This window comes from Dermacentor andersoni, chromosome 1, assembly GCF_023375885.2.
Source record: "Dermacentor andersoni chromosome 1, qqDerAnde1_hic_scaffold, whole genome shotgun sequence".
NCBI lineage: Eukaryota > Metazoa > Arthropoda > Arachnida > Ixodida > Ixodidae > Dermacentor > Dermacentor andersoni.
The window spans coordinates 64,313,940-64,340,347 of record NC_092814.1 but is presented as its reverse complement, the minus strand read 5'-3'; the positions used below and the strand labels follow the sequence as shown (position 1 = coordinate 64,340,347).

At 42.0% G+C, this 26,408-nt stretch overlaps 1 protein-coding gene across 1 annotated transcript; it reads left to right on the top strand.

The window, feature by feature from the left end:
* The first annotated feature begins 39 nt into the window (after positions 1-39).
* On the top strand, positions 40-26,408 carry CSN8 (COP9 signalosome subunit 8). The gene is made up of 7 exons (XM_050194072.3): positions 40-213; positions 806-876; positions 945-993; positions 15,219-15,348; positions 20,688-20,795; positions 20,861-20,923; positions 26,251-26,408. The coding sequence occupies exons 1-7, from the start codon at positions 127-129 to the stop codon at positions 26,328-26,330; spliced, it is 588 nt and encodes a 195-aa protein (XP_050050029.1). The 5' UTR covers positions 40-126; the 3' UTR covers positions 26,331-26,408.

The following is a 26,408-nucleotide window of genomic DNA, read 5'->3' as shown; positions in this document are numbered from 1 at the left end:
TACGGCCAAGCGTTTGTCATTTGCATTTGTTGTTATTTTTGTAAGCAGTAGATGCGGTAGATGCTGGTAGAGGCCGTAAAGGCAGTCTTGAACGCCCTAAAGGCAGCATAGCGTTAAAATTTTAAAATGTCGATTGTCGTTGATGGTAGCGGCGATGCCAGGATGCGAGAATATTCAAAGCTGGCTGCCGACCTTGAGCAGCAGGAACTGGAGGTAAGCGCACATGTCCTGCGCTAGGCGCTTTTTCCAAGACTTGTGTATACAGCTGAAGGCGGCGTGCATCACCATCGTGGGCCAAATTTCAAATCGCTCCCTGCCGGAGGCTAACAGCAGTGCGTGTGAGCAATGATCTGTATGTTTTAGGTCGCTGACCGGCTGTAGCGCAAGGTGCTGCCAAGTTTATATATATAGGGAACTAGTTCCACGGGAAATTCGCTTGATCCTTACTTCACTGTTTGCGCCGTCTTCGCCTCTGCTGCATGTCCTGGAAGCACCCAACACGCTGTGCAGTATGTTGGTGTTGAGTATATGGAAGCGAGGAAGGGGCGGGGACGTTTAAGTAATGTTCACTGCAGCAATCAAATTTAGTGTGCCGCGATGACGAGCATTACGTGAGTGGGTATAATGTCAACTCATCTACTGAGTTTGTGTTTTTATAAAGGAATTAGCAAAACAGAGGTTTGTGCCGCAGTATGACGAAGTGCTTCGGTCAATTGATTTCTCTTTTGCTATGCTAAATGAACGCCAAATTCGATTTGTTACGTGAATGTAACTTAACGCTTTATCTTGATGACTTGCTTCCCAGGCTGCCAATGGCATTGCCAGCCCACAGGCTTATGGTCAACTACTAGCAATCTACCTCCTTCAAAATGACCTGTAAGTATCCATCGTCACTTTTAATATTGTTGTGTATGTATCTTGATTACCCATTTTATCCTGGCTAGGCCGAATGCCAAATTTCTCTGGAAGAGGATCCCTCAAGAAATCAAGCAGGTATGTGATTATATGCGTTAAGCGAAATTATTTACCGAATGTGTTGCACCATAAATAGAATAGTGTTTTGCAAATGAAAAGAGTGTTTTGCGAGTGAAGACAGTCATGCGCATGGTAACACATTCAGTCTGTTCAATTTGCCTGCACCACCTGAACCAGTTCATGAAGCGCTCCACCCTACCATTCGATTCAGCAGTGCAGCAATGACACCGTCTGAACCATGCCATTGTTCAGAAGGTGCAGAAGAGATGCGGAGCTGCTTCACAATTTTGCTGTACCTTGCCTACTGTCGACGCCAACTTAGTGCAGACGTACAGGTACGAAGCAGCAGCGTAGCAGACGACACAGCACAAAGGTGCAAGTGCCTTTGAAACCCCGCTTGCATGCATCTACCGTGTCTATGCAAATGCAGAGTGTATTTACACTTATGAAGCCGATGATATCTGCAGTTCAGGACCTCTCAAACTTATGCACTCGGTGCATATTAGTTGGACAAAACATAACGCCTGCACCGCCTCTGCACCTCGGCATTTGTTTCGAGTGTTTGCTATGTCTGCACCGTAGAAAACGAGTTGTGCAATTTATGAGCTTCTCATGCACCACTGTGAGCCAATTCACGGTGCGGCATAAAAAATTTAAAAATTGAGCAGCTTTACTTAGGCTGTGCAGGCACAATGCAACACTAGAAATGAATGCTAATGTGCATCGTCTGCATGAGTTTGAGTATGGTTTGAGAAGCCTCTAACCGCAAGTGCTTCTGAGGTGTTTGGTTTTAAAACAGCAGAAAGCAGTAAAATGTGCATGCTATGTCTTTGGTTAATGCTTACCCTTCTTAATTATGCTACAGAGGATCAGACAGCTTCCACTGTAGGATATATCTCAACTTGCTGTGTGTTGCTGGTGAACACGCAGGTGATTCTTTTTCTCTTATTTTATTCCTCTGCTTTAGAGGGGAATAAAAACACAAAAATTACTAGTGCTGACAATCGACAGACATGTTGTTTAATCCAGAATACCATTGGTTTGATCAGGATGAATGGATGAAATGTTGGCTGTGGCAAATACACAACATGCTAGTGTACACAAGCAGTGTAAACAACACACCCAGTATTGCGTAGACGCAGCAGGTGCAGGTAAGGGGGGTTTCAACGTCGATTACGCCTGTGTGCTGCGTCATCTGCTGTGCTGCTGCTCTACACCTGCATGTTTGCACCATGTCTGCACCATCAGTAGGGGGGATGCAAAAACATTGTGAACCAGCCCTGCACCTTTCTACATTATTGAACCTCATGAACTGGTTCAGATGGTGCAGTCAAATCAAACAGACCCATCATTACAGCTTCCTGCCATTGGGTATAACAAACTTTCTAAAAATCTGTGGTCCTATATCACGAAGAGAGGTTTGTATGCTTTATTTAGTTGCTGTGTAAAGATGCAATGAAGTAGTTGAATGATACCGTCTTTTAGCCATTGCTTAAAGGGTCCCTCACCAGGTCTGGCCATTTTGAGCTGACAATCACAGTGCTTACAATGTGCGCTCACGATCTTGTCTGCTAAGAATTACATCGCTACGCGCTGCAGAAAGAGCTGAAATTTCAAACTAAATGCCGTTTGCCCTTCTCCTCGCGGGCACTGTGATGTGATGTACAGGTGATGTACATCATCAAGTGTGCCTCCAAACATGTATATGTTGTGATCTCACACATAGTGACCCATGACACCTCAAGAATTATTCAAGGCAACATCTGTTATTTGTGTAATCTGTTGCTTCAATCAATGAATTAAAGTTTAGTGAAATAATGAAACACATAAACTGAATGTCTGCATGTTTTTGTTTTATTTCGCACCGCAGCAAGAGAAATGTACTTCCATTTCGTCTGCTTATTCCCACATCCTGCAGTCGCACGCGCTGAGAGTGAAACTATGTCATTTTCTACCGTGTTCCAGCACCCAATCATACTCTATTATCCGCTTGCGTCTGCCTCAGTGTTCGTGTAGCACTGACTTATGCCGCTAGTGAGGTGTTCTTGTGCACAGCGTGCAAAATCGTGCACTGCGCGAAACGAGAAAAACACAACAGCTCGCGTGCAAGACCGTCAGCAGAAGTGTGCCGCGCAGCAGAAAAGCGAGAGAGAGAGAAAAAAAAAAAGAAGGCAGGGCCCATGACGTATGCATCACGCGATCCTCCAGCTCTGGTATGGGAGAACACAGGAAAGGAATTTCGCTTGCGGAAGCTAGACAGGACAAGTGGAGAGAGTGTCCTTGTTGGTGGTGACGATCGTCTTCTGAAATCATGGGTTTGTGGTACTGAAACGTTGCTATCTTGGCTATTAATGAACCAATTTTCAAAAATTAACGTACTGATATACCTTGGAGTTACTTGGAGTTACAGCATATATAAAGCAGCTACATATCAAGTGGACAAGCAAGAATGTTGGCTACACATTTCACGCATCTCCGTTGCATGGAGTTTGCAATACTAGCCTGGACTGTGCTGTGCGTGCAGTGGTAACGGCTGTCAAGATTAGTAGTATCAGCCATACATAAATTATTTTAAAGAGTTAGCCTAAAAATTCCCAGTAAATGCACACTTGTGGCTTACGATATGTGTAGGAGGTCCAAAGTAGAGTATGCCACTGTTACATGGAGCTGCCATAATAAGAAAGATATAATGTGTTATTGTGATTACAGAGTAGTAGTCAAGGCTTGCCATTTCTTTATTGATAAAGCTTAAATGTTACAAAACATTAAAGACTCGTAATAAAGGCCTCACATTGCGTTGTGACCCTGTCAATTAAACCTAACCTGGCCCTCTCGAAATCTGTGACACATATTCATAACTGGGTGCAGTCATTACACCCAATATCATGGGTTGATGGGTGAGTTGCTTCAGCATGTTGGAGCAGCAGCACAAGAAGAAAGAACTGGCACAACCACATCTAAACTAACAACAGTTTTATTGCTCAAGCGCCAACAATATGTATGAGTACAGGATGCCAGTGTGAAGAGCATGACAAGAAGCAGCATCACAAACATGATGAAGGATACGGCATGGCATCTCTAGAGCCTGCTACAATGATGCTGCTTCCTGCCATGATCTTTACACTGGCATGCAATGCCTATGTTTACTGTAGGTTCTTGAGCAATAAAACTAGTTGCAAGTGCATTGCTTGTGGTGTCTGTTGTACGTCTTTTATGCCATTTTCCTTGTATGTCTGCTTCAGTGCACTCATAGCAACATGTTTTGCTGGGACACCATTAAAGGGGGCTGGAAACACTTTTAAGCATGGTATATGAACCTGCTTAGGCACTAGACATTGCTACCATAAATACCCAAGCCACATATTATTTGCACACAGCAGGGAGCCTACATTTACTCTCAAAAGACTGCTTGCTCTTTCCTTCAGCTTTTGTTAAAGCCGCACCACTTTTCATGCTTTTGTGATTCACCATTCTTGCACATCACAACTAAGCACTTCCAGTACGACCAAGGATGGCTGAAAAATATTGTGATGGTGATGATGATTTATCAGCATACCCTTTGAAACGGGTCAATGATAAATAGTCACATTGTCAAATAATCAAATTATTGCTATGGCAGATAATCATAGTAAAATATAGTCACATCACCTATTGAGGAGACTGAATCAGGTATGCTATACATGCTTTTCATTCAAGCATTTTTGTGTACATGTCCTTAATCTTGTTTCTCTTCCTCAGTCCAATATCTCAGAGTCAAATTGATAAGCAATGGCACCATCTGGTGGCAGAGGATCATACCATTGTGCAGATAGTGTGTACTTCAGGATCAAGTATTATGGTGGAGATTTATGCACTACTGATATCAGACCTCAGCACAATGATCGGTGGAAGGAGCAACACGGACATTGCAATAGGAATGATGAAAAGGAGGGGAAGGCCATGAAGGCATGGCATGGCAGCATTTGATCGCCAATAACTCCTCACAGGGCACATTCAAAAACATTTTATTGGTGAAGGTTTATGAGGTGATGCCCTTTAATACCAGACACATTCCACAGCTTAAGAGACGTTGCAGTGCCCTGTGAATTGCAGTTGTTGCTTGCATGTAGTCTCAGTGTGGAAGTTTTTCCATCAAATATATAAGATCAAAAGTTTTGTGTCATGTTCTCTACTGTTAGCATTTTGAAACCCCGTTCTCCTTTCTTTTGTGATGTTTGATGCGAGATCGGCTTAGAGGTGCCAGCACTGTTGCTGTATTAGTGTGAGTAGGCAGTCAGCAGTGTATGTAAAAATATATGCAGGGACATTTTGGCGTGGATGGCATGGGCTGATTTTCTGGTACTGGAACATGCTCATTGTAGTGAAATGGTTACATACTGTCCTCCAACGTCTCACTTTTCACACAAAAGCACCTGCTTAATTGTTGCATCATTACCTAATACTATGTCTTCTGTTAATCTTTCACAGTTATGCAAAAGCAAATATTAATTTACTATAAAGTTAATGTTGCAAATTTATATGTGCTCTTATGTTTGCACATATTGGTTTTTCTTTTTCATTTCGCTAATAAATGCCAAACAATAGTACTGAGTTATGTTAAAGGGCCCCTGAAATGGTTCGGACAAATTTTGTAGACGCATCGGGTATAGCTAAAGTTAATCATTTGCACCACAATTTGTATGAAACGTCTCATATTAAGAGAGCTACGGACGATTGCAAGTTACCCTCCTCCATAGTCATGCATTTTCTCCTCAACTCATTCGCTGAGTGATCGGGGCAAAGCTCGCCTTCACTGGCTCTGCGTCATGATGGCACGTCGTGTTGTCGACTTCCGGTTCTCTAGGAGCGAGCGTGCAAAGCCTCTCCAAACTCTCCGCCAGCTGCTTGGCAGTCAATCCCAAGTGAGAGCTATCGAAGCAGCATGTGTTGCAAACATTCTGTCGCAGTGCCGAATGTGTCTGGTATTCCGCTAACCACAGGCGAGCTAGGCGTTTCGACAGATGGCTGGAGGCATAAACTCAAGCTGATGAAGGAACTTAGCGTAGACGTACGTGAGCAGCCTGATCGGTCTGTACGGTCCAGCCACCTGTTGGCGCAGAGCTTAACCAGCCAAACAAAGCGCTAATATTGCTCTAGCCAAGTGTAAAACATTTTAAACATTTACAAAAACAATGTGTTAACGATTGCACTCCTGTGAAAAATTTACACCAGCAGCTAAGAAGAATACATTTCTTTACTGCTACTGTGTGTGGTTGAGCTCCGTGTAACGAGGTGGCTGCACCGTGCAGACCATTCACGTTTGTGCTTCTGCTCATCCCATGAAACGACACGGTCAAACGGCCAGGCCCTGTCCCCTTGCACTTGCGTTTACCCTAATACCGGACTCGCGAAAAGTGACCCGCAAACACGCAAATCCTGGCACCGATTGGATAGCGGCAGTCCAATGCGCTGCAGCCAGTCCGCTCGTCTGCTGCCTTGCAGAGGGACACGATGTCGCAGCTTGACATATTGCCAGTTGCTACGTTTGCAGTCCACAATGCAACAAAGTCGAATCATAGTGCTCTCGGAAAGACTGAGACTGACTCTGACCGCGGAGCTCTCGTCGAAATGGAGCATGTTGTAACACAAGCAGACGACGCTTGCTGTGTGCCGGAACTGCTTAAGTTTAGTGTGAAATTGTTCTTGTGCATTCTCTTTCTGTTACTTTCTTTCTATAGAAATAAATTAACTAACATTCCAACTATTACGAACATCATTTGTTCACCATAAAGGTGGAAAAATTATTGATGACACGCCCTGGGCAGCCAATCGTATAGCTCGCCCTACTGACGTCAATTGGATGATTTACGTCATATGCGTAGAGGCGGTTGTAAATTCTGCCGAGCAGTGTGCTGCGATCGGCAGCGATGTACATTTTTAAAACCTTATAATAAATTACATGCTTTACAGAGAGCACTTAGATACGTCAATTAATGATCAGAAGGACGTACTCTAACGACTCAGTACATTTGTACAAGATCGTCAAAATCGTTTCAGGGTCCCTTTATAAATAAGCTGTCACTGTGAGGTGACAGCACATTAACAAGGTCATCACATTCTTCCACACACGTACAGTTTGCGCAGAATAATCGGTGCCAGGATTTGCGTGTTTGCGGGTCACTTTTCGCGAGTCCGGTATTAGGGTAAACGCAAGTGCAAGGGGACAGGGCCTGGCCGTTTGACCGTGTCGTTTCATGGGATGAGCAGAAGCACAAACGTGAATGGTCTGCACGGTGCAGCCACCTCGTTACACGGAGCTCAACCACACACAGTAGCAGTAAAGAAATGTATTCTTCTTAGCTGCTGGTGTAAATTTTTCACAGGAGTGCAATCGTTAACACATTGTTTTTGTAAATGTTTAAAATGTTTTACACTTGGCTAGAGCAATATTAGCGCTTTGTTTGGCTGGTTAAGCTCTGCGCCAACAGGTGGCTGGACCGTACAGACCGATCAGGCTGCTCACGTACGTCTACGCTAAGTTCCTTCATCAGCTTGAGTTTATGCCTCCAGCCATCTGTCGAAACGCCTAGCTCGCCTGTGGTTAGCGGAATACCAGACACATTCGGCACTGCGACAGAATGTTTGCAACACATGCTGCTTCGATAGCTCTCACTTGGGATCGACTGCCAAGCAGCTGGCGGAGAGTTTGGAGAGGCTTTGCACGCTCGCTCCTAGAGAACCGGAAGTCGACAACACGACGTGCCATCATGACGCAGAGCCAGTGAAGGCGAGCTTTGCCCCGATCACTCAGCGAATGAGTTGAGGAGAAAATGCATGACTATGGAGGAGGGTAACTTGCAATCGTCCGTAGCTCTCTTAATATGAGACGTTTCATACAAATTGTGGTGCAAATGATTACCTTACTTAATTTAACACAAACCTGCCTTTGCACAGTTATGTATGTCCATGACCAACAACATTTATATAAATGTGACAGTAGCACATGCATGCAAATGGGGATAACGGGCTAGGAAGCCAAAGCACAATAAAGTTCCGAACAAGGGTAGGTCAGGAAGGGTCTTCTCACATGGTGCATGTAAATGTTGATGCTTTGCATCAAGGGAGAGAGAGGGGAAATGCAAGAAGGCTTCTGGCATGCGCTGTCTTCCACTCACCTGCGAACTCATTTCAGGCACTGTCATGTAAGGGGTAACCAGATACAGGGATAACCAGATACAGCGACCTGCATTTTTTTTAACTGCTACAGAAAAGGATGTGCTTACTGCTGCTTTATTCATACTGAACTCTTGTTACACGATCACTTTTTTTTTGTCTGCATTATTCAGTATAACTTTTGCCATTGTCGCTTGCCTGGTTCATATGGAAAAAATGAAAAAGCACTATTGTATGAGCATAAGCAAGCTGCCGCATAGATGTGAACTGGTCTCACCACCTGTCAGCAGCACTTTTGGATTCAGTAATGCGAGGCTGTTTCATGATCTTAAAGCAAGAAGATGGAACAGAAGCATCACATCAACCAAGTCGCCCTGTCCCACGTGTTATTAGCACTGCTTTCTTTAGTTGCCGACAGGTGGAAAAGCTTGTTTATGTCCATGCAGCAGATCATATATGCTCAATGACAGTGTACTTTTTCATTTCTTCCAGACGAACCAGGCGAGCAATGATGCCGAGTGTTATATTGAATGATGCAGACAAAAAAAAAGAGAGAGAGAATGCAATCATGTAGCAAAATTTCAGCCTGAACAAAGCAGTGGTAAGCGCAAAAAAATTTTTTTTTGAAGTTGTTAAAATAAAATTGCAAGTCGAGGTATCAATGCTGTAGTGTAGCATTACTGTGACGTGCTTTGAAATGCGATACTGTCGAACCTCGTTATAGTGATTAAATATTGCTACTTCTGAACTTTTGCTAAAATTTTATATACATGCACATTAAATAGGGGTGTTCAAATAGCAAAATTTCTTCATCGAATACGAATATTTGAGGAAAATAATCGCTAAATATAGAATTCAGTGCCAAATATTTGGAATTCAATACCAAATATTTTCTTATTTCTAAACAAAGCCAATAGAAAACTGCATGGAGTCTGTTTGGTGAAAGCTTTTTCACATTTGACACGTTAATGCCATTCATCATTAGTGCACCAAAAGTTTCTGCCTGGAAGGGGGGGCAGTTGTAATTTTGGCAAGAAGTTATCGTTTTTAAAGCGCTACTAGGAGAGTAGCATATAGGGTGTTTCGGCCAACTCACGCCAAGTCTTAAAACATCCACGTGTGCGTTATGAAAATGTAACCAACTTAGTATTGTTAACTGTCCTCTTGAGCAACTCAGAGTATTTTTTACTATGAGCTCAGGTAATTAATTAAGAATAGATTATTAACAAGCTTTTGGAGGTATTGCTGCGTAAGCACCTAGTCATGTGGTACTTTTTCGAATCTTGCGTGCTTTCTTTGCAGCCCGGAAAAATTAAAACCACAGCAGCTGTCATCATGTAAAGAAATCATCTGGATATTTCTCAATAGGGGAGGCTGCACAACTTTTCCATTAAACATTTTGCATTTAAAGCATTACCTTAAAAGTTGGTTAATTATTGTTAATGAATTACCTAAACTCATAGTAAAGGATGTTTTGAGTTGCTCAAGAGGACAGTGGACTTTTTTTAAAGGTTGGCATGAGTTAGCTGAAACACCGTGTGTGTGTGTGTGTGCGTGCACGCGTGCGTGTGTGTGCACATTCATACAGGGCATTTCAGCTAAATAATGCCAACCTTTGTGTGTGTGTGTGTGTGCACACAGACACACACCACTGAAAAGACTCAACCCCCCCACCCCCCCCTGTTATGCCACTGCCATTTGTAACTAACCTCCAATCAACTGAGGTGCTTGTACATGAGAAACTGAAAAGTGGTTGTGTCTGGTACATCATGGCAAAAACAGTAATAAAACAAAGAAGCAGTAGATCACTAGGTGGACATTGTGTGTTGTGTTCATTGAAACATAAGTGTAATATGTAGCAGCATTGATGCATTCATCACCCCACATTTATTTAAAGGGATGCAAACATGGTGAGATTGTCCGAATAAATTGATTTGCCTAAATCGGGACAACAAATTCATAGGCTGCCTGTAAGGGCTAGGCATCCTTATTGAATGACCATAAATTATTGAGCAGAAGTCTTCTGCCCTGTGCGTTTGCTTAAGAACTGGTACGTCTGTGCAGAAACTGGGACTCTCTTGCAGCCGAACTATTTGCAGCTGCCACTACTTGTATCAGTCTTTCTGTGCACAAGTTCTTTTGCTCTTTTATGTACTTGAAGATGGATGCTGCTGTGGCTCAGTGGCGATGGCATTCTGCTGCTGAGCATGAGTTTGCGGTGGCCACATTTAAATGGGGTATAAATGCAAAAATGTTTGTGCAGGTAGATTTAGGTGACTGCTAAAGAACTCCAAGTGGGTGAAAATAATTTAGAACCTTCCACTATGTGTGCCTCACAACCCACTGTGCAGTTTGGGACATTAAAGCCCCATTGTTTCGTTTTTTATATTTGAAGAGAAATGAATATTCGACAGCATTCAACTATGAATTCTCGGATTGAATAGTAAGGACTACATGCTATGAATTAAACATTTGAATATTTTCGCACCCCTAATGTTAACTCTTTCTTTCCCATGGGAAAAAATTGCTCTTTCTTAAAGGCTGTAGTGAAAATGTTTTATTGAACAGTTACAATAACATGCTATATATCAAAAGAAAGCTAAAGAAATATGCTTGCCAGAGATATAAACTTCAGAGACCGCACATCAAGGTGTTGTGCATAATATATCAGTTAAAAACAAATTTTACTGAAATTAACAAGAAAAGTTTACCACGTTACACTGAGAGGAACAGTATATGCTAATTATTTTAAAGCTTATAATTAAGCCAAGAATGTTAGTTTCACCACACATTACAATTAACATATGCCCCACTGCCACCACATGTGAGCTTGGTGTTACGTAGAATTATCTTGGAACACAAGGAAATAGTGGATAATGGTCATATAACACTTCCCCGCACTTGCTGAAAACATTTTTTACAAAGGTTGTAATTCATTCACACAAATTTAACTGTGCATGCAAATTGGCCATTATGCTTCCCCCATTCTTATTAAATTTGTTTTCAGAGGCAGTTATAGTTGTAGCAGTTATAGTCACACTGCTAACATAAAAGAAAAAGAAAAAAAGTTCAGTTGCCTACGATGCATGAAAGTTTCAGTTGCTGCAAGAAATGTTTTTTCTACCTAGGGAAAACTGCCCCTCAGTTCCACAAATCCATCACTCTCTGCTGGGCTCATGGTAGCAGATCTATGCCATATGCTGTAGATGCACTGAAAATAAGGCTTGTAATGTTGTCAATGTCTCTATGTCATCTGATTTAGCACAAAAAATTTGTCAGCTGTCAACAAGCAGGAAACAGAACTCGCTGCCAAACAGCTGACGACTGTCTAGGCTGGTTTTGCAGGTCTCTATATTCCAAAATAGACTCCCATGATCTGACATCATCCTCAGCCTAACTGCTGCTAGTAGCATTTAAACAATCATGTTAGGACACTAAAATCGTCAGATCATCATCATTCTCACATGTGCTTAGCTACCAAGGTACCTGCCATCTTGATGATCACTGGGTGCCATAGAGTTAATATAAGTCTATGCTTGGTGTACACCTCTGTGCACTAGTTAAAAATCGTCTCTACGTGGCAGAAAATAAACTACTCAGAAAAAAAAGCGTTGGGGGTAAAATGCAAAAACATCCATGTACTTAGATTTAGGTGCACTCTAAGGAACCCCAAGTGGTCCGAATTTTCAGATTCCCCTACTAGGCGTGCCTCATAATCAAATCATGGTTTTGGCATGTAACCCCCCCCCCCTTTTTTTTATTCTTCTTTTTCTTTCTTTTCTCCCCCCCCCCTCTTCCCCCGAAAACAAAGGTTTACTCTTATCCTATGTACCAGATGTGCAGTAAGTTAGTAAGGCTGTCAGGGGTTAGAAATTGAGTGTGATGCTTGTGGATCGCCCACTACTCATGTTCAATGGCCATGGCAAGAAAAGAGTTAAGCATAACTACGATGACTTGTTTATTTGTGAATTCATTATAATGATGCTTGACTGTACTGCATTCTAGCCACAAAAGTGTATGAGTGCGGGTGCTGAACACTACTCACCAAATGTCAAATGTGCTGCACTGTTGAGACAAATAATTCCCTCTAGATGGGGGTGAATGCATGTGTGCGGTGCAAAGAATCCGTATTGATATTCTGTAAACTTAATTTAGTCTTTACTTGATCAGCATGCTCCCACCCCAGCACATCCTCCTCCTCTCTCAGGTGACCTCTCATGCTCCTCCTACATCCCTCCTCTCTTTCGCTTGGCTTGTGCCATCTTCCTATCCCGCTCCGAATTCCTCGTCGACAGCTGCCATGAAGGTCGGCCACTCTCCTGTACAATGCTAACGCATTAAAAGGTGATGCTGCCACCGTTTTTACATGCCTGAGTTACTATGGTCGGTTTGGATCAAGCATTTGTCCTGGCAGTTCCATGCTAATTGCTGAATGAATTGTGCATGTTGGCAAGTTTCAACATAATTTTGTACACTAAATTTTGTGTATAACTAACCCTTTCTTGAAGTTTGTAGTATTTATCACAAGGTTTGACTACACATCTGTCACATTCATGTCAACGCAGCTACAATTTTATCAAAAGGACAGACTAATGGGCTAGTTGGTGTGACATTATTTACACAGTAGCGCAGAAGCACATGGACGAAAGAAAAAGACGGGACACGGCGCTAACAAGTGAATGTTTATTGCACGAGAGCAGATGTATATATCACTGCACAAAAGGAAGGGAGAGGGAAGGCACAAACAAATCAACCCAGCAAGATCTACTGACACAGGCGGCTAATGCGACAAAAACATTTCTTTCTCCGATAAGGAGACTGATGGGCAACTAACACAATCCCTATTCCTTATCTCTGCAGCTTCTACTATTTCTCTGGTGAGCGGGTCAGGATTTCTGGCCAGCAATAAGAGTGCGATAAAACAGAGGCTTGCAACTGCAGCGTGCGCAATGTGCGGCAAGGTGGCCTGATAGTGCTAGTTTTTCAATGTTGTTCCTGTGCTCACATAATCGCTCATTGATGCATCTGCCCATCTGTCCCACATACTCTTTGCCACAGTCCAACGGGATGCGGTAGACCACCCCTTCAACACAAGAAACAAACACTTTTCTGTGGGTCTTGCTTCACCCACGTGGCTTGCGCATATCCGCGTTTACCCTGCACACAAACTAGACAGCCTCAAAGGAGCAGAGAATGCGATATCTATACTGACTTGTTTCCCAATCTTTTTCAAATTGTGACTAACCTTATGTAGGTAGGGCAAGACAATTACTTTCTTTTTTACTTGCGCCACCTAGTCAGTGGCATTGCGGATTTCTTTCTTACTTTTCTTTGGAATGCTGCCTGTCACGGCAGTCAATACATGCGACGGGTAACTGGCGTCTAACAGACGTGAGACTTAGTACTCAAAACTTCTGTGAACCAAGTGCAGGCAGGACTTCAGAAGGACGTTTTTGAAGCACAAATTGACAATACCTTGCTTCACTAGCTTTGAATGAGCTGATGACTGTGCAAGGATGGGTTTTTTGCCTCTCGGTTTGTAAAACCAACACAACTGTTTACTGGCAAATATGTGCTTTGTTGGGAAGAACTTATCCGCTTCTGAAGGCTTTCGTTAATAGTACATTAAAGATAAATATTAAGCTAACATGGATTGAGAGGTTATTCTGGAATACCAAATAAACCCTTTATCACGAGCACAAGTGTGGTAAAGCTACAAAGGATGCGAAAAGCACAAGAACGAAAGATAGGTAGGTGGCGGTACTGCATATCCCACGAGAGCTTCCCACTATGTCATGTGTTTGTAGGCACTTGCTGGTGCTAGTTAAGCATTCAGTAATGTGGCCACGGCATGGTCATCAAGCTATTCTCAGTTTATCATTGTAACTGAGTGTAGAGGGACCAGTATGGTTATACGTACACTTGAAAAAACTGGGCTCTAAGAATGCATATTAACATGAAATTTCAATTTGAAATGGCTGCCTTCAAGCCCCTTCCATTGACAGCAACTGCCATTTTGGCATGGATTGTGTGACGTCAGGAAGTGCAGAAAGTGTCATCTGCTCCGAAACATACTGAAACCACATCGAACATCTTGCTCTGCACACTCTGCCACAGAATTCAGCGGCAAAGGTGTTGCCGTTGAATTGAGCCCGGAATTCCTTTCACACAATAAAAAGAGCTCAAACCAGAGAGCGCCTCGGTGACTATCTCGGGCTGACAGCCAAGACACATGTGGTAATGAAACGATACATGGTGACCATGACATACTTTTGGCTCCTGCAATAGCTCCTGGCACTTGTAGTACACAGAACCATAGCCTTCGAAATTGGCTTTTGTTACTCCAGGGAAGCCCTTGCGGGGGGTGTTATTTCATTTGGTCACCAGTTAGTGTTGCCAAACTGCTGTACGGTTCAACTGCAATATAAAAAATTCAAATACAAGTTTTCTACTACACCAAATGCATTCAGATTTCGCCAGCTTGCTATGTAGTGCGTACAGTTTAACATGCGATGCATAATTCAAGCTAAACAATTTAGTGTCATGGCTCCTATAATGAATAAGAGCTGCATTGTGTTTGCAAGCGGTCATCCTCGCAGCTTTCAGAAACTTTTTTTTCACGAAGGCACCCAAAATATGTACAAATGCAATGAAATCTGCAGTGTTGCATTATTTGGTGTTTTGATTGGGGTGCAATGTTCAAGATCAGAACTTTGGCCTACATTATCTCTAGTAATAATCAATAGTGTTGTCATATTAATGCTAGTAATAGTTTTGAAAGCCAACCTTACCAGTGTAAATTAAGGCCATATTGCACTGGATGTGGTGTCCAGTGCAAACCCTTATTGGAAGGATTGGCAATCCCCACCTGGGGAACCTGATTTCCATGTCTCCCCAATTAGATGTGATAATCTACCAATTGAGAATGTCCATCTCTCAATTGGGAGATTGCCATTCAATTGAAGAGACTTCCCCAAAAGTGATTGACCTAGAATAGAGCTTCGTATATGGTGTTTCTCAAGTGTCCCTTTAACTGTTGCAAATAAAAAACGGGGAGTACTTTTTAATGTTCACTTCTTTTTTCTTTTAAGTCTCACACAGAGCTGGGAAACATCTGGAAGGTTGGACAAGGCCTCTGGTTCAAAGATTTTCCGGCAATTTACAATGGCTTAGCCCAGGAATGGCCTGACCACATCAAACCTATCATGCAGGAACTTGGAGGCAAGTTCAGTAGTTTCGAGGAACAGCTTTCTTTTCCTTGCGTCTTTTTGGGCCACAAGATAAGTGAGCTCCCTGTCATAAAATAAATGAGCTCTATAAAATCATACTGTGGTGAATATCTGCTTGGTTGCTCCATTCCTTTTGTACCAAATGCATCTCAGACATAGAAGTGGCATCCTGTGGTATTGTTATGGTTCATGGTTTTCAGTTATTAGTCTTTAATTTTAAAAGATTACTGTGATTTTTTCTTTCTCTCTGTGGACACAACTTTCTTTATGTTTTCTCATTATGATCATTGTTTCATTTCTTTTAGTAGTGGTGAATAGCTGTAATATGCAGATGCATAGGCGGTAGAGTTTAAAGTGATGTCGCTACCAGGCACATGCAGCCGTTACTATGTATTGACAACGCAACAAGATGAATGTTTTTAAGTACAGTGTACTCCACTGCTACTTCAGCTATGGCAAAAAGAATTGCAGGCTGTATTTTTGTGCATCTAGTGGTGCTTTATTGCATCTAGTGACCTTTATTGCTAATAATGTTTAAGGACTGTTTCAGTTAAGTTTGCTTTAATAATGTGTAGGTGTCATCCTTTAAGTGTGCAGCATACTGTATATGGTGGTAGGCCTTACCAAGTAGGAAAGCATTAACTAAAATGAAGTCTATATTTAAGTCTTTGTCATAATATATGTGTAAAATGTGCAATAGAAAGCTTGGTGGGCATTTACAAGCTGTTTGTGTCACCTTGACTACAGCAAACCGTTAGCACTGCCTATTTTTTATCCTGATCACAGCTTGCTTATCTAATATCCTTTAACTCAGATATACATATTTATGCTGGTTCATTTGGATGAAACACTGCACTTCTGCAATTTCTAGGGGTGTGTGAATGGGATAGTCAAAACTTTCGAATAAAAATTCTGATATTGTCAAATTTGATTCTGTCTTCAAATCGAATAGTCACTATTCATAAATATGAATATTTTTTCTGTAGTTTTCAAATAGTTTAAACTGTCAACTTACAGAGATTATAAATAAAATTCAAGCAAAAGTGCGATAAATTTCCTCCCTGTGACCGTAGTAGACAATAAATGCAAGAAGCCACATACTGGAGGTTTATGTTGCTAACAGTACATACAGCTGGTTCCTGCCCCCCTCCAATTCTAATTGCAACAGTGCAGAGCCCGCTTTTGATTTGAACCAGAGAAAGCGTGACGAAGCCGACCGTGTGTAGTCGCTCACCAGAGCAATCAAAGGCTCAAGAAGGAACCATGTCAGCACTACTAATGTTGTAAAGAAACAGGCACGCATGTGGCAGACGCCACGCCGACAATGGAAACTTCAGGAGCCACATGACCGCAACTCCACCAAATCTAGGTCACACCGCTCCCAGTTCAAAGTTGTGAATGGCTCTGAGCGCTCTGATCTGGAGCGTGGCACTTTGAAAGAACCAGCCGAATTGGTTTCGAGCACTCGATTTCCACCAGCCGAATTTTCTGCACACTGCCGGACCAATCTCAAGGGCTCGAAAACTACCAGTCAAGCGTACCATAAGAAAGCCAGACTTTTCTGGCTAAACCGCTGTCATTTGCGCTCACTGAACAGCCCTTTGTATGCTAACAAACTGCTTATTTGTTCCAAATGCTTTACTTGTGGTTTTATTAAACGCTTTATAATGACAGAGCATTTTGAGAGACTAGTTCATTCATATTTAAAGACTGTTATTAATGCGCCAGATGGGAAACTGATAATACACAAGGTATGGGGAACCTTCCTGAACCTTCTTTGTGTGCCTTGTGTGTTGTGTGTTTTCTGCCTGGTGCAATTAGTAAACAGTCCTTAGTAATGACAGAAGCTTGCTAACATTGTGAATGTACTAGGATGTGAACATTCTTTATATTAATGGTGACAATGGCTTTTCATTATTTGAAAATTATTCAGAAAATAATTGGTATTCAATTCAATTAGCTACTGGTACTATTCCATTCATATTTAATTGATTCTCGAAAATACCTATTTGCACACCCCTGGTAATTTCCAAGCTAATTGCATGCACATTTTCTTTTTGCTTGTCTGCCATGTGTGTACCATGTTGCCCTCGCATACCTTTTTCAATTAAACTAATTGCTGAAAAAATATTTGGTATACCTTATATATTTAGTATTTCTCAGTTTACTGAATACACTGAACCCAAGGTACAATCCTTAGTAAAGCGCCCGCCATGGTTGCTCAGTGACTGTGGTGTTAGGCTGCTGAGCACGTGGTCGCGGGATCGAATCCCGGCCACGGCAGCCGCATTTCGATGGCGGCGAAATGCGAAAACACCTGTGTACTTAGATTTAGGTGCACGTTAAAGAACCCCAGGTGATCGAAATTTCCGGAGTCCTCCACTACGGCGTGCCTCATAATCAGAAAGTGGTTTTGGCACATAAAACCCCGTAATTTAATTTTTTTTTAATCCTTCGTAAAGCTCATATTGCAGAACTTGTGGAATTATTAGGTGAAATGGCGGGGGAGGGCTGGTCGCCTTGATGAGTATGTTATGTGCGCAGAGATTTATTGAGAAATCGTGGACACTTGTATAGTAGCTGGACAAAATTCCGACCTCCTGCCTAGTGTGTTGGCAACCACAGTGATGCCTCTTCTTATATAATTAATGGATTCATCAGAGAAGTGTTCTAGTAGGCTTTGTAGTACAGGTGTAAAAGATGTACCATAGAGGCATCACCTGCATTGCATTCATGTGCTGAGTGCTGTCAAAATCAGTGTTTGACAAATACACAACTTTTTGTGATTACAAACACATCCACTTTGCCTTGGGCACATTCACAAAGTAATGATGATGCATTTTCAAAATTGTGATGCGTACATCAGATTTTACAAACGTTGGTCGAGTTAGTTCACTCGTGAGCTCTTGGGGCCACTTATCTAGTCTGAATTTTAAGTCTGGTAAGGGCACACTTTTGCCCACAGCAATCTCACCCCCTCATATTTGTTTGTAGTGTTGCTGACTCATTTGTTAAGCTACTTGTCCAGACTTGCTGAATGCTGCAGTTTTAATCTTATTTCTTAAAACTTTAACTGACCTTGAGTGACTTGATGCCTGCAGTTATGACCAATTTTCAGTCATGTTATTGTTGCTGTATTAGTGTTTTATACTTGGTAATGAAGTTAAGTAGGTACTGCAGTTCTAGTGTTATGTTTATGCAACAGGTAGTGCAAGATGTTTAGGCGCATTCCATGGCATTGTATTTTGCCTAGTAAAGGACTCCAGAATAATAGCGGCTTAGTAATCAGGGTATAACGCTTACCGTGCAAGAAAGTGTTTTGAGTGCCACCGCACAGCAAACTGCTGGCTGTAGCCCGTTCAATTTCAAAAATATGCATGAACCTGCCTTAAAGTCTACCCAAATGCGTTTTATAAAGATCACTGTTCTAGGTCTCTCTCGCAACTTCTTTTTTCTTGAAAGTTTTTTTATTGGAGCACTATTATTGTGTCAGGAATGTTTGCATGCCAAAGCCCTTGGCAACAGCTCAACATATTGCTCCGTGCCGGTACTGCTATGACCGACACTGGACTAACCAAGGCCTACTAGAGACCTCTGTATATAAAAATTAGGATATTGCCAGCAACTGCAACACTACCACATGGTTATATGTCTGAGAAGGCCACGGGTAATTTGTTCTGGAGATTTTTGCAGCATTAAGTCAAGTCAAGTCAATTTATTTCAGCATTTCTTTTGTACAGACAGAAGAATGCTAGGACAAGCACAAAAAGCTGCTAAGCTGCAGCTTGACTGGGTGCTTGCCCCATCACTTGGCAGAAACAAGAGACAGAAAATACATTTGAGGGAAAAAAATATTTACAGATTTCAAATGGTCATGTAAAAGCATGGGAAAAAAACACAAAGTACATCATACAGAATACTCAAAAATCTGTAGTGACTGCTCTGTTATAGTATGTCACTGAAAAAAATATAATGAACAGTAGCGCACAGAACAGCAGTCTACAAAAAACGCTGAACACATGACGTAAAATAATTAGAAACCTCTAAACATCCTACATAAGATGTTTGTATACTACTAGTAGTAAATATACTTGTACTAGAAGTTCCTCTAATGCTCTGAAGCACTGTCTTTACACTACTTGAAATTTACAAAATAATGAAAACAATTTGTTGCTTCTCTTAGCAAACAATGGTCATTGCACTTCTGTTGTCCATGAGCCTTGCTGCTAAATAAAGGGACACTAAAGGCAAATACTAAGTCAACGTGGACTGTTTAAATACCATTCCAGAAACCTTGCAACACTTTTTTCACGCCAAAAAAAGACTTAATTTACGAGAAAATTGCATCTGAAGGGTCTGAATCTCTTTTTTGAAATTCATATCTCCCGCCACCCAACCAGGGGAGTTGTGAGATTGCATATGCCATCACCACCCTTTGCTACCATTAGTGAGTAAAATAGCACCCGACAGACGGCGCTACTGAGCCAAGACAGAGTGGTGGCTTTGCCGCTGCAGTTGTTTTTTGGTCAAGTGGTGCAGACCATTCGGCCATCCCGCAACATCACATGGAAGTTTAATTCTCTGCTACTTGCAGTTTGTGCAAGTTTCGTGAGCCAGCAAAACCAGCACAGCACTACACGATAACGAAACTAGTGAAATGCGAAAGCGTGGGCGGTGCGGAGTCGAGCGAAAATGAAACCTCTCAACCACCCGTGTTGTTGTCAAGGGTAATTTCAATGAGTTCTTTTTCTAAAGAATGAAATAGAACTGTGCAAGTAGTATTTTATTTCATGGTTGAATACAATACAAGATGTTTTTTGGAAGTAATGGTTGAGTACTAGTGACAGAATTTAACTGAGGAGCGCATGAATTTCCCGGGGGTCTCTCGATTATTAAGGCTCTGTTCACGATAATATTGATCCTTTTGAGATTCTCAAGCACTAATCTATCACTTTAGCTTGACTTAATATTTGCCTTTATATCCCTTTAACACATCAATTCTCTCCTAACAGCCAAACAAATGCTGAGAATCTTTGGAAAGAGCAATATACCATGCTAGTTTGATTTGAAGTTTGCCTTTAGTGTCCTTACATTCAGTCATTCCTGTTGCCTCATGTTTCGGAAACTCTTCAAAAAAGCTTACTTATGTTCCAAGTTGTGGTTAATCATTTCTGTGCCCACTGACTGCTTGTATGTACTAAATGCTAGCTTGAGGTGCTGTCACAAGAACCTTTTGATGCATGCATTTAAAATCTATATATTTTTTATTCTTTTCATGGAAGTGTGTGTTGACTATGTTCTCTTTTTTTGTTTTTAACTGTGTTGTTGCAGAGCGCACAAGACGGCGGGCCTTGATGCTGGTAGCCAAGGCATATTCTTCTATTTCCCTTGATGACGCATCCTCGTTTCTTGGTATTCCCAAGCTTGAATTAGCTGATGGTAAGAATGATCAGCATGTTCGCTGAAGTTCATAGTGGCATTTTAATTTTTTATCTTTTTTCCAGTTGTGAGTCCATTGGGATGGTCTGTTGATGCCACAAATGGTATGGTCTTACCAAAACACACAGGTGAGTATTTCTTACATATTATGAAAAAAAAACAACATATTGTGCTGTTTTTTGTTTTTTTCTGAACATGTGCTTGCTTTTGACATTGGTGGGAGGTATAAAAACGCCATTTGGCTAACATGTGTCTCCAGTAGAAGAATGATCATCCAGGCATACTAACAAGAAAGTACAAATGGAATAAGTGGGTATGGAAAGAAGCAAGCGATTTCAACACTCACTCACAACTAGTTTCTTTATTAATTATTATTGTGAGTAATACTGAATTATATACAGTCACAGAAGAAACCAGCTCAGCAACAACACAAATAAAAAAAAAGCTGACAAGAACAGTTGGGTTATGATAGTCTTTACATGACTTCTTTTTTTTTTTTTTTTTCCTGTTGTTTGTCTGGTTTCCATGATTGTGTGCGTTCAATATTGCTTCCAATCAAAAAATGCAGTAAGGGCTCTGTCATGCTTTCCTTTCTGTGCCTGTCTACCGCATTGATGCGTTTTTCTGTGATTAAATTACCAATGAACTACATAAGCCTGAATGACAGAGTTAAACCTCGATATAACAAACTTCACTATAACAATGTATTTAACTTTTTATAACTTCTTGTCCATAGAACACCATGAATTTAGAACCTTGTTATAGTGTGTTTATACACAATTTCAATATAACGAAACTTCCCTGCCGCCGCAAAGGAATACAAACTTCCGTGGACATAGATGGTCAAATTGTAGAATTGCAAGCAGCTGCTTGCAAACGCGCACTTATCAAATCTAGTTCTGCGTGACCAAGAATGACCGCTGAAGCAGAGCAGCATCACGTTTCATATAAAGTCCAACTATAAGACCTTATCGCACCTCGCTCACTGTATGCTTTGTGTGTAAGTGAAAGCGTGCAAGGGTGAGCCTTGGATGATGGCTTGATGGGTACCATTTTCTCGCATGAGCAAGGGAAAAAGAGGGAGGGGAGTGAGCTTGCGGTAACATGATCAATCGTACAATCTCCATTTCTATCATGGCTGTGGCTACCCAGGACTGTCAGTGTGGCTGAGTGCAAACACATCCCGCGCCGAGATGATGTGGCATCGTGAGCTGTCTTCCCACGTGTTTAGGGCAAGAGTTTCCATAGCCTTGAGTTTCGGAGACACGTTGAAGCGAAAGGCAGAAGCAACATTCACTCCCTGCTACCTGCGGTTATTATTCTAGCGCCGTCCCACTGCTGGCAGTACTACGAGCTGTGGAGGGGGAGTGGATGTGAAAGCATGGCTGGCTTTACTTCGTACCGCTGATGTGAAGATATTGTCAACATGGCATGAAACCGTACCTTTCGTCGCCAACTCAAATTCAACGATTATATTTTCTCATTGAAGTTTACTTTTCCGATGGCCCATAATGCAGAAAATTTTACAGCCCCTTTCATGTAGGAAAAAGTCTATCGGCAGCTGTACTTATTTTCATAAAAGGTCAAATTTTAATACAAGATTTCGATGTAACAAAGCAAATTGCTGATATTGAGGTTTAGCTGTACTTTCAAAGAAACGTCAGTAAAATATTGGCTTGTCCTTCTGCTGACTAAAGCTGCACTCGAGCTCACTTCTCTTGCAGCTTGCCCACTGGACCAGTTGTCCTTCCTGCCTTTCAAGGCAGGAAGCCTGTCACATTCAAGTGATAGCGCACCATGAAAAGTTTAGAACTTTTTTTATCTTTCTTACATTTACGATACAAATACCAGTATAACATCTCACTTATTACAATTTATGGAATTGTTAGTGATGAGAAGCTGCTGCTTAAGGAATGTTTGGTCATGGTTGGGTGAAGACGAGATCCAAGTGCACCCTGTAGTGTGTTCTGCAGGCATAATGTAATTTTCATATGTGAGCACATGCCTGCTGACTCTCCCGAATTATTCCTAAAGATAACAATTTCGGGCTCATTCTACAATTTTATGAAAATAAATTATGTTCGCAAGAAAGTTTAATTCGTCGGTCTCCATACCCTTGAACACCAGGAAAAAAAACTTCTTAGAGCAAGTTTATTAAGGCAAGTTCCTCAAGAAGGTGAAATCAACAGTAGCAGTGTTGCTGAAAAGGTCACTGTGATCTGAAAACAGTGTGCTGTCTGTCAATTCGTGTTCCAAGTATTTATGCTGCCTGTGCGCTGCATCTAAAGCAAATTGTCGTTCATAAAGTGTGTGTATCCCACAAAAGAAAGGTGCGTGCTCAGGGAAAAAATAAAAATACGCACTCTTCACCATCTTTCCTTCAGTAGGTTGGCAGGTATGTGTGAGCATAGAAAGGACACAATTATTCCCACCACTTTTAGCATAAATTCTTGTGCACCAACAAAGCAGACATACGTGGTTAGAACGGGTTGGATTATGCCTATTTGGTGACAATTATTGATAAACACTGCAAAGACTGCAGTGATATCAAGTGTCACCAAAATCAGTGATTCCCATAGAGCTATTTATATGGCAAATGATTTTCCTCCTATCTTTGTTGGTAATGCTTTCATTTTTTCTCCGTGCTGACAAGCAGTGCTGTAAACTCAAAACTAATTATCTGCCGTTTTATGATGTTTGCTTCAGCTAGAGTGTCAAATGGAAAGTTGTTGCCCTTTTGATGTATCTCCTATGTGAAAACATAAAGGTTCACATTGGTTTGGACTGATTAATATTCATTTGCATAAAGTAAGAATAATTACAAAAAAAAGTTTATTTTGTACAAAAATGCAGTGGTGCTTCTAAGCCACACGAAAAGGCTCAAAAAAGGGTGTGTGTGCTGTTGCAGATCGCAAGTAAAAAAAAAAAAAAGTCCAAGTGTGGAAACATATTTTTACTTTGTTATAGAGGAGAACACAGCAGATAACCATCTCTGCACATTGCATGTTATGAAGTATATCTTAAAGATCCATCTTGAGCTTGTAGCGCTTAAGGGCTGATATCTGCCTACGAGTGCTTTAAAAGAAATCCCCCACAAAAGCTATGTTTGCATATACTCTAGAGTAGCTAAATATGCTGCAAAAAAAAATGAGGCATGCCAAAGCTCATGACGAGTCCTGCCACCACTAGCAACCACAGTGAAAGGGACCTGGTGGAATGAAAGTACCGTATTTACCCGAATGTAACGCGAGTTTTTTTACCAAAAATAGAAGTGAAAAGTCACCCCCCACATTACATTCGAATACTAGGTATAAAAATGCTTAGAAAGGCACCAAACACTCATTATTAAGCTCGCTTAATGTGCCGCATTTACATGCGTGTCGATTGACCTGCTCCTTCAGAGTCGCACGCTCCAAATTCAGCGATGAACCAATACACGAACCACGGTCAGGGCGAGTCGCGAATGCGGGTAAACGCGAAAAACAAGAGCCAACGAGAGCGCGCCAGCGACGAGTCACCTTGGAGGGACCAAACGTGCGCGTGAGTGTCGAATGATTGGCGCGCGAAATGGAAGCGCCTTTTTCTCACCACTAGGTGATTCTAGTGACATAGCAATCCGTTTGGGTCACTGGCACTTGTTTCCACGATAGTACCATGTGACCTACGCCACCGACTCCTCAGGCAGTGCACAGCCGCATTGTTCATTCAGCGCTTCAACACGTTGGTCTGTTCCTGCCTGCTTAATGTGCCTACATCCAAAACGGCGTGCTGTCACACTCAGTATACCGCTGGCTTCAAACACAACGCTATTCTACTCGCCGAAAAAGTCTGTAACTCAGTGGCCGCAAGAAGCCTGGACATCAACGAATCGACGATAAGGGGGTGGAGAAAGCATCACCAGGAGTTGTTCAATTGCAACAGTCATAGAAAAGGTTTCCGTGGGCCCAAGAAAGGCCGCTTCTCGGATTTGGAGCGTCGTCTTGCGGACTTCGTTGGTGAACAATGCTCCCGGCTTCTTGATGCGAGCATTGAAATGCTTCCGCGCAAAGCACGTGAACTTGCACGAGATGCGGGTTTGGTGCCAAACCAAGTCAAGGCATCACGCAGCTGGATACAGAAGTTCATGCGAAGGGCCAGTTTTTCCCTTCGACGCACTACCTCGATTTGTCAGAAACTACCCGAGGACTTCGAGTCGAAACTTCTCGCGTTTCAGCGGTATGTCATTGATCTCCGCCGCTCTACCAACATGCCACTTGGACACATCGGGAATGCGGACCAAACCTCCGTGTACCTTGATATGTCAATGGTTAGGACAATGCACAAGTCTGGTGAACACGAAGTTCGTATTAGAAGCACTGGAAACGAAAAGAATCGGATAACAGTTATGCTCGCATGTTTGGCTGATGGTCGCAAGCTCCCTCCCTTCATAATTTTTCACCGGAAGACTATTCCGAAAGAAACATTTCCGAACAATGTTGTCGTACGCTGCCACGAAAAAGGCTGGATGGACTCAGAACTCGTCATAGACTGGATTTCCAGCATTTGGGACCGAAGGCCAGGTGCATTGCTGCATCCAGAATCAATATTGGTGCTGGATTTTCAAGGTCACCTCACACCCGGCGTGAAAGAAAAGCTGCAGTGTGACCGAACGCATTTGGTTATACCGGGTGGAATGATGTCCATTCTTCAGCCCTTGGATGTTTGCTTGAACAAGCCGTTCAAGGATTGCTTGCGGCAGCTGTATTGGGACTGGATTGAAGGTGGATCTACCCCAACATCTGCAGGGAGACTGAAACGCCCGAGTGCATCTACTGTTGCCCAGTGGGTTTCAGCTGCTTGGTACCGGCTGTCTCATGAAACAGTCTACCGCGCATTTAAGAAATGTTCTATTTCAAATCCCCTCGACGGAAGTGAGGACGATCTGCTGTGGGAAACAACTAGTGACAAAGAGGAGTCCAGCTGTGATGACAACAGCGACGGCGACATCAGTGGCGAGGATGAAGATTAGGCATAGTTTGCAGGTACTTCAATAAAGCTGCTCTCGACTTTTCCTATAGTTTGTTTCCTGCGTTACATTCATGTTCTATAGTTTCGGTTTCTCGCGTTACATTAGCGTTTTTGCGTCTTTGATCTTGTGCGTTAGCAAAGCTGACCCTCGCGTTACAATCGTGTTCCTTTTTTTTTTTCCGATTTCACCCTCACAATGTCGACCCTCGCGTTACAATTGGGGTTGCGTTACATTCGGGTAAATACGGTACTTTGTTGATGAGTGGGCAGTCTGCAAGTACATGTAATGCAAGTTCAAGTGTTTGTGTTGGTTTACTGATCCGATAAGTATTGTGTTATATGGGCCATGTTTTTTTATAGCACTAACAAATGCTTGTACATTTGCTAACTGGAGTTAACTAGTAATTTTTATGTTTTATAACTGTTGTTCTCTCTTTCTCTCTTCCAGTTGTTAGGCATGAAGATTCAACACCAAGTGAAGAACAGTTAGCTAAACTTACAGACTTTGTTGCCTTCCTAGAAAATTAATCATTGCTGCCAACTCGGAACCCATTGTATACGGGATTATATAAAATGATTAAAATTAATGAATCGCAACAAACAAAA

Excerpts from the sequence above, each read along its gene's own strand:
- CSN8 (XM_050194072.3), top strand. The coding sequence starts at position 127 with ATGTCGATTGTCGTTGATGGTAGCGGCGATGCCAGGATGCGAGAATAT. Across the intron at positions 877-944 it reads TACCTCCTTCAAAATGACCT|GCCGAATGCCAAATTTCTCT; the intron begins GTAAGTATCCAT and ends TATCCTGGCTAG. Across the intron at positions 15,349-20,687 it reads TATCATGCAGGAACTTGGAG|AGCGCACAAGACGGCGGGCC; the intron begins GCAAGTTCAGTA and ends GTGTTGTTGCAG.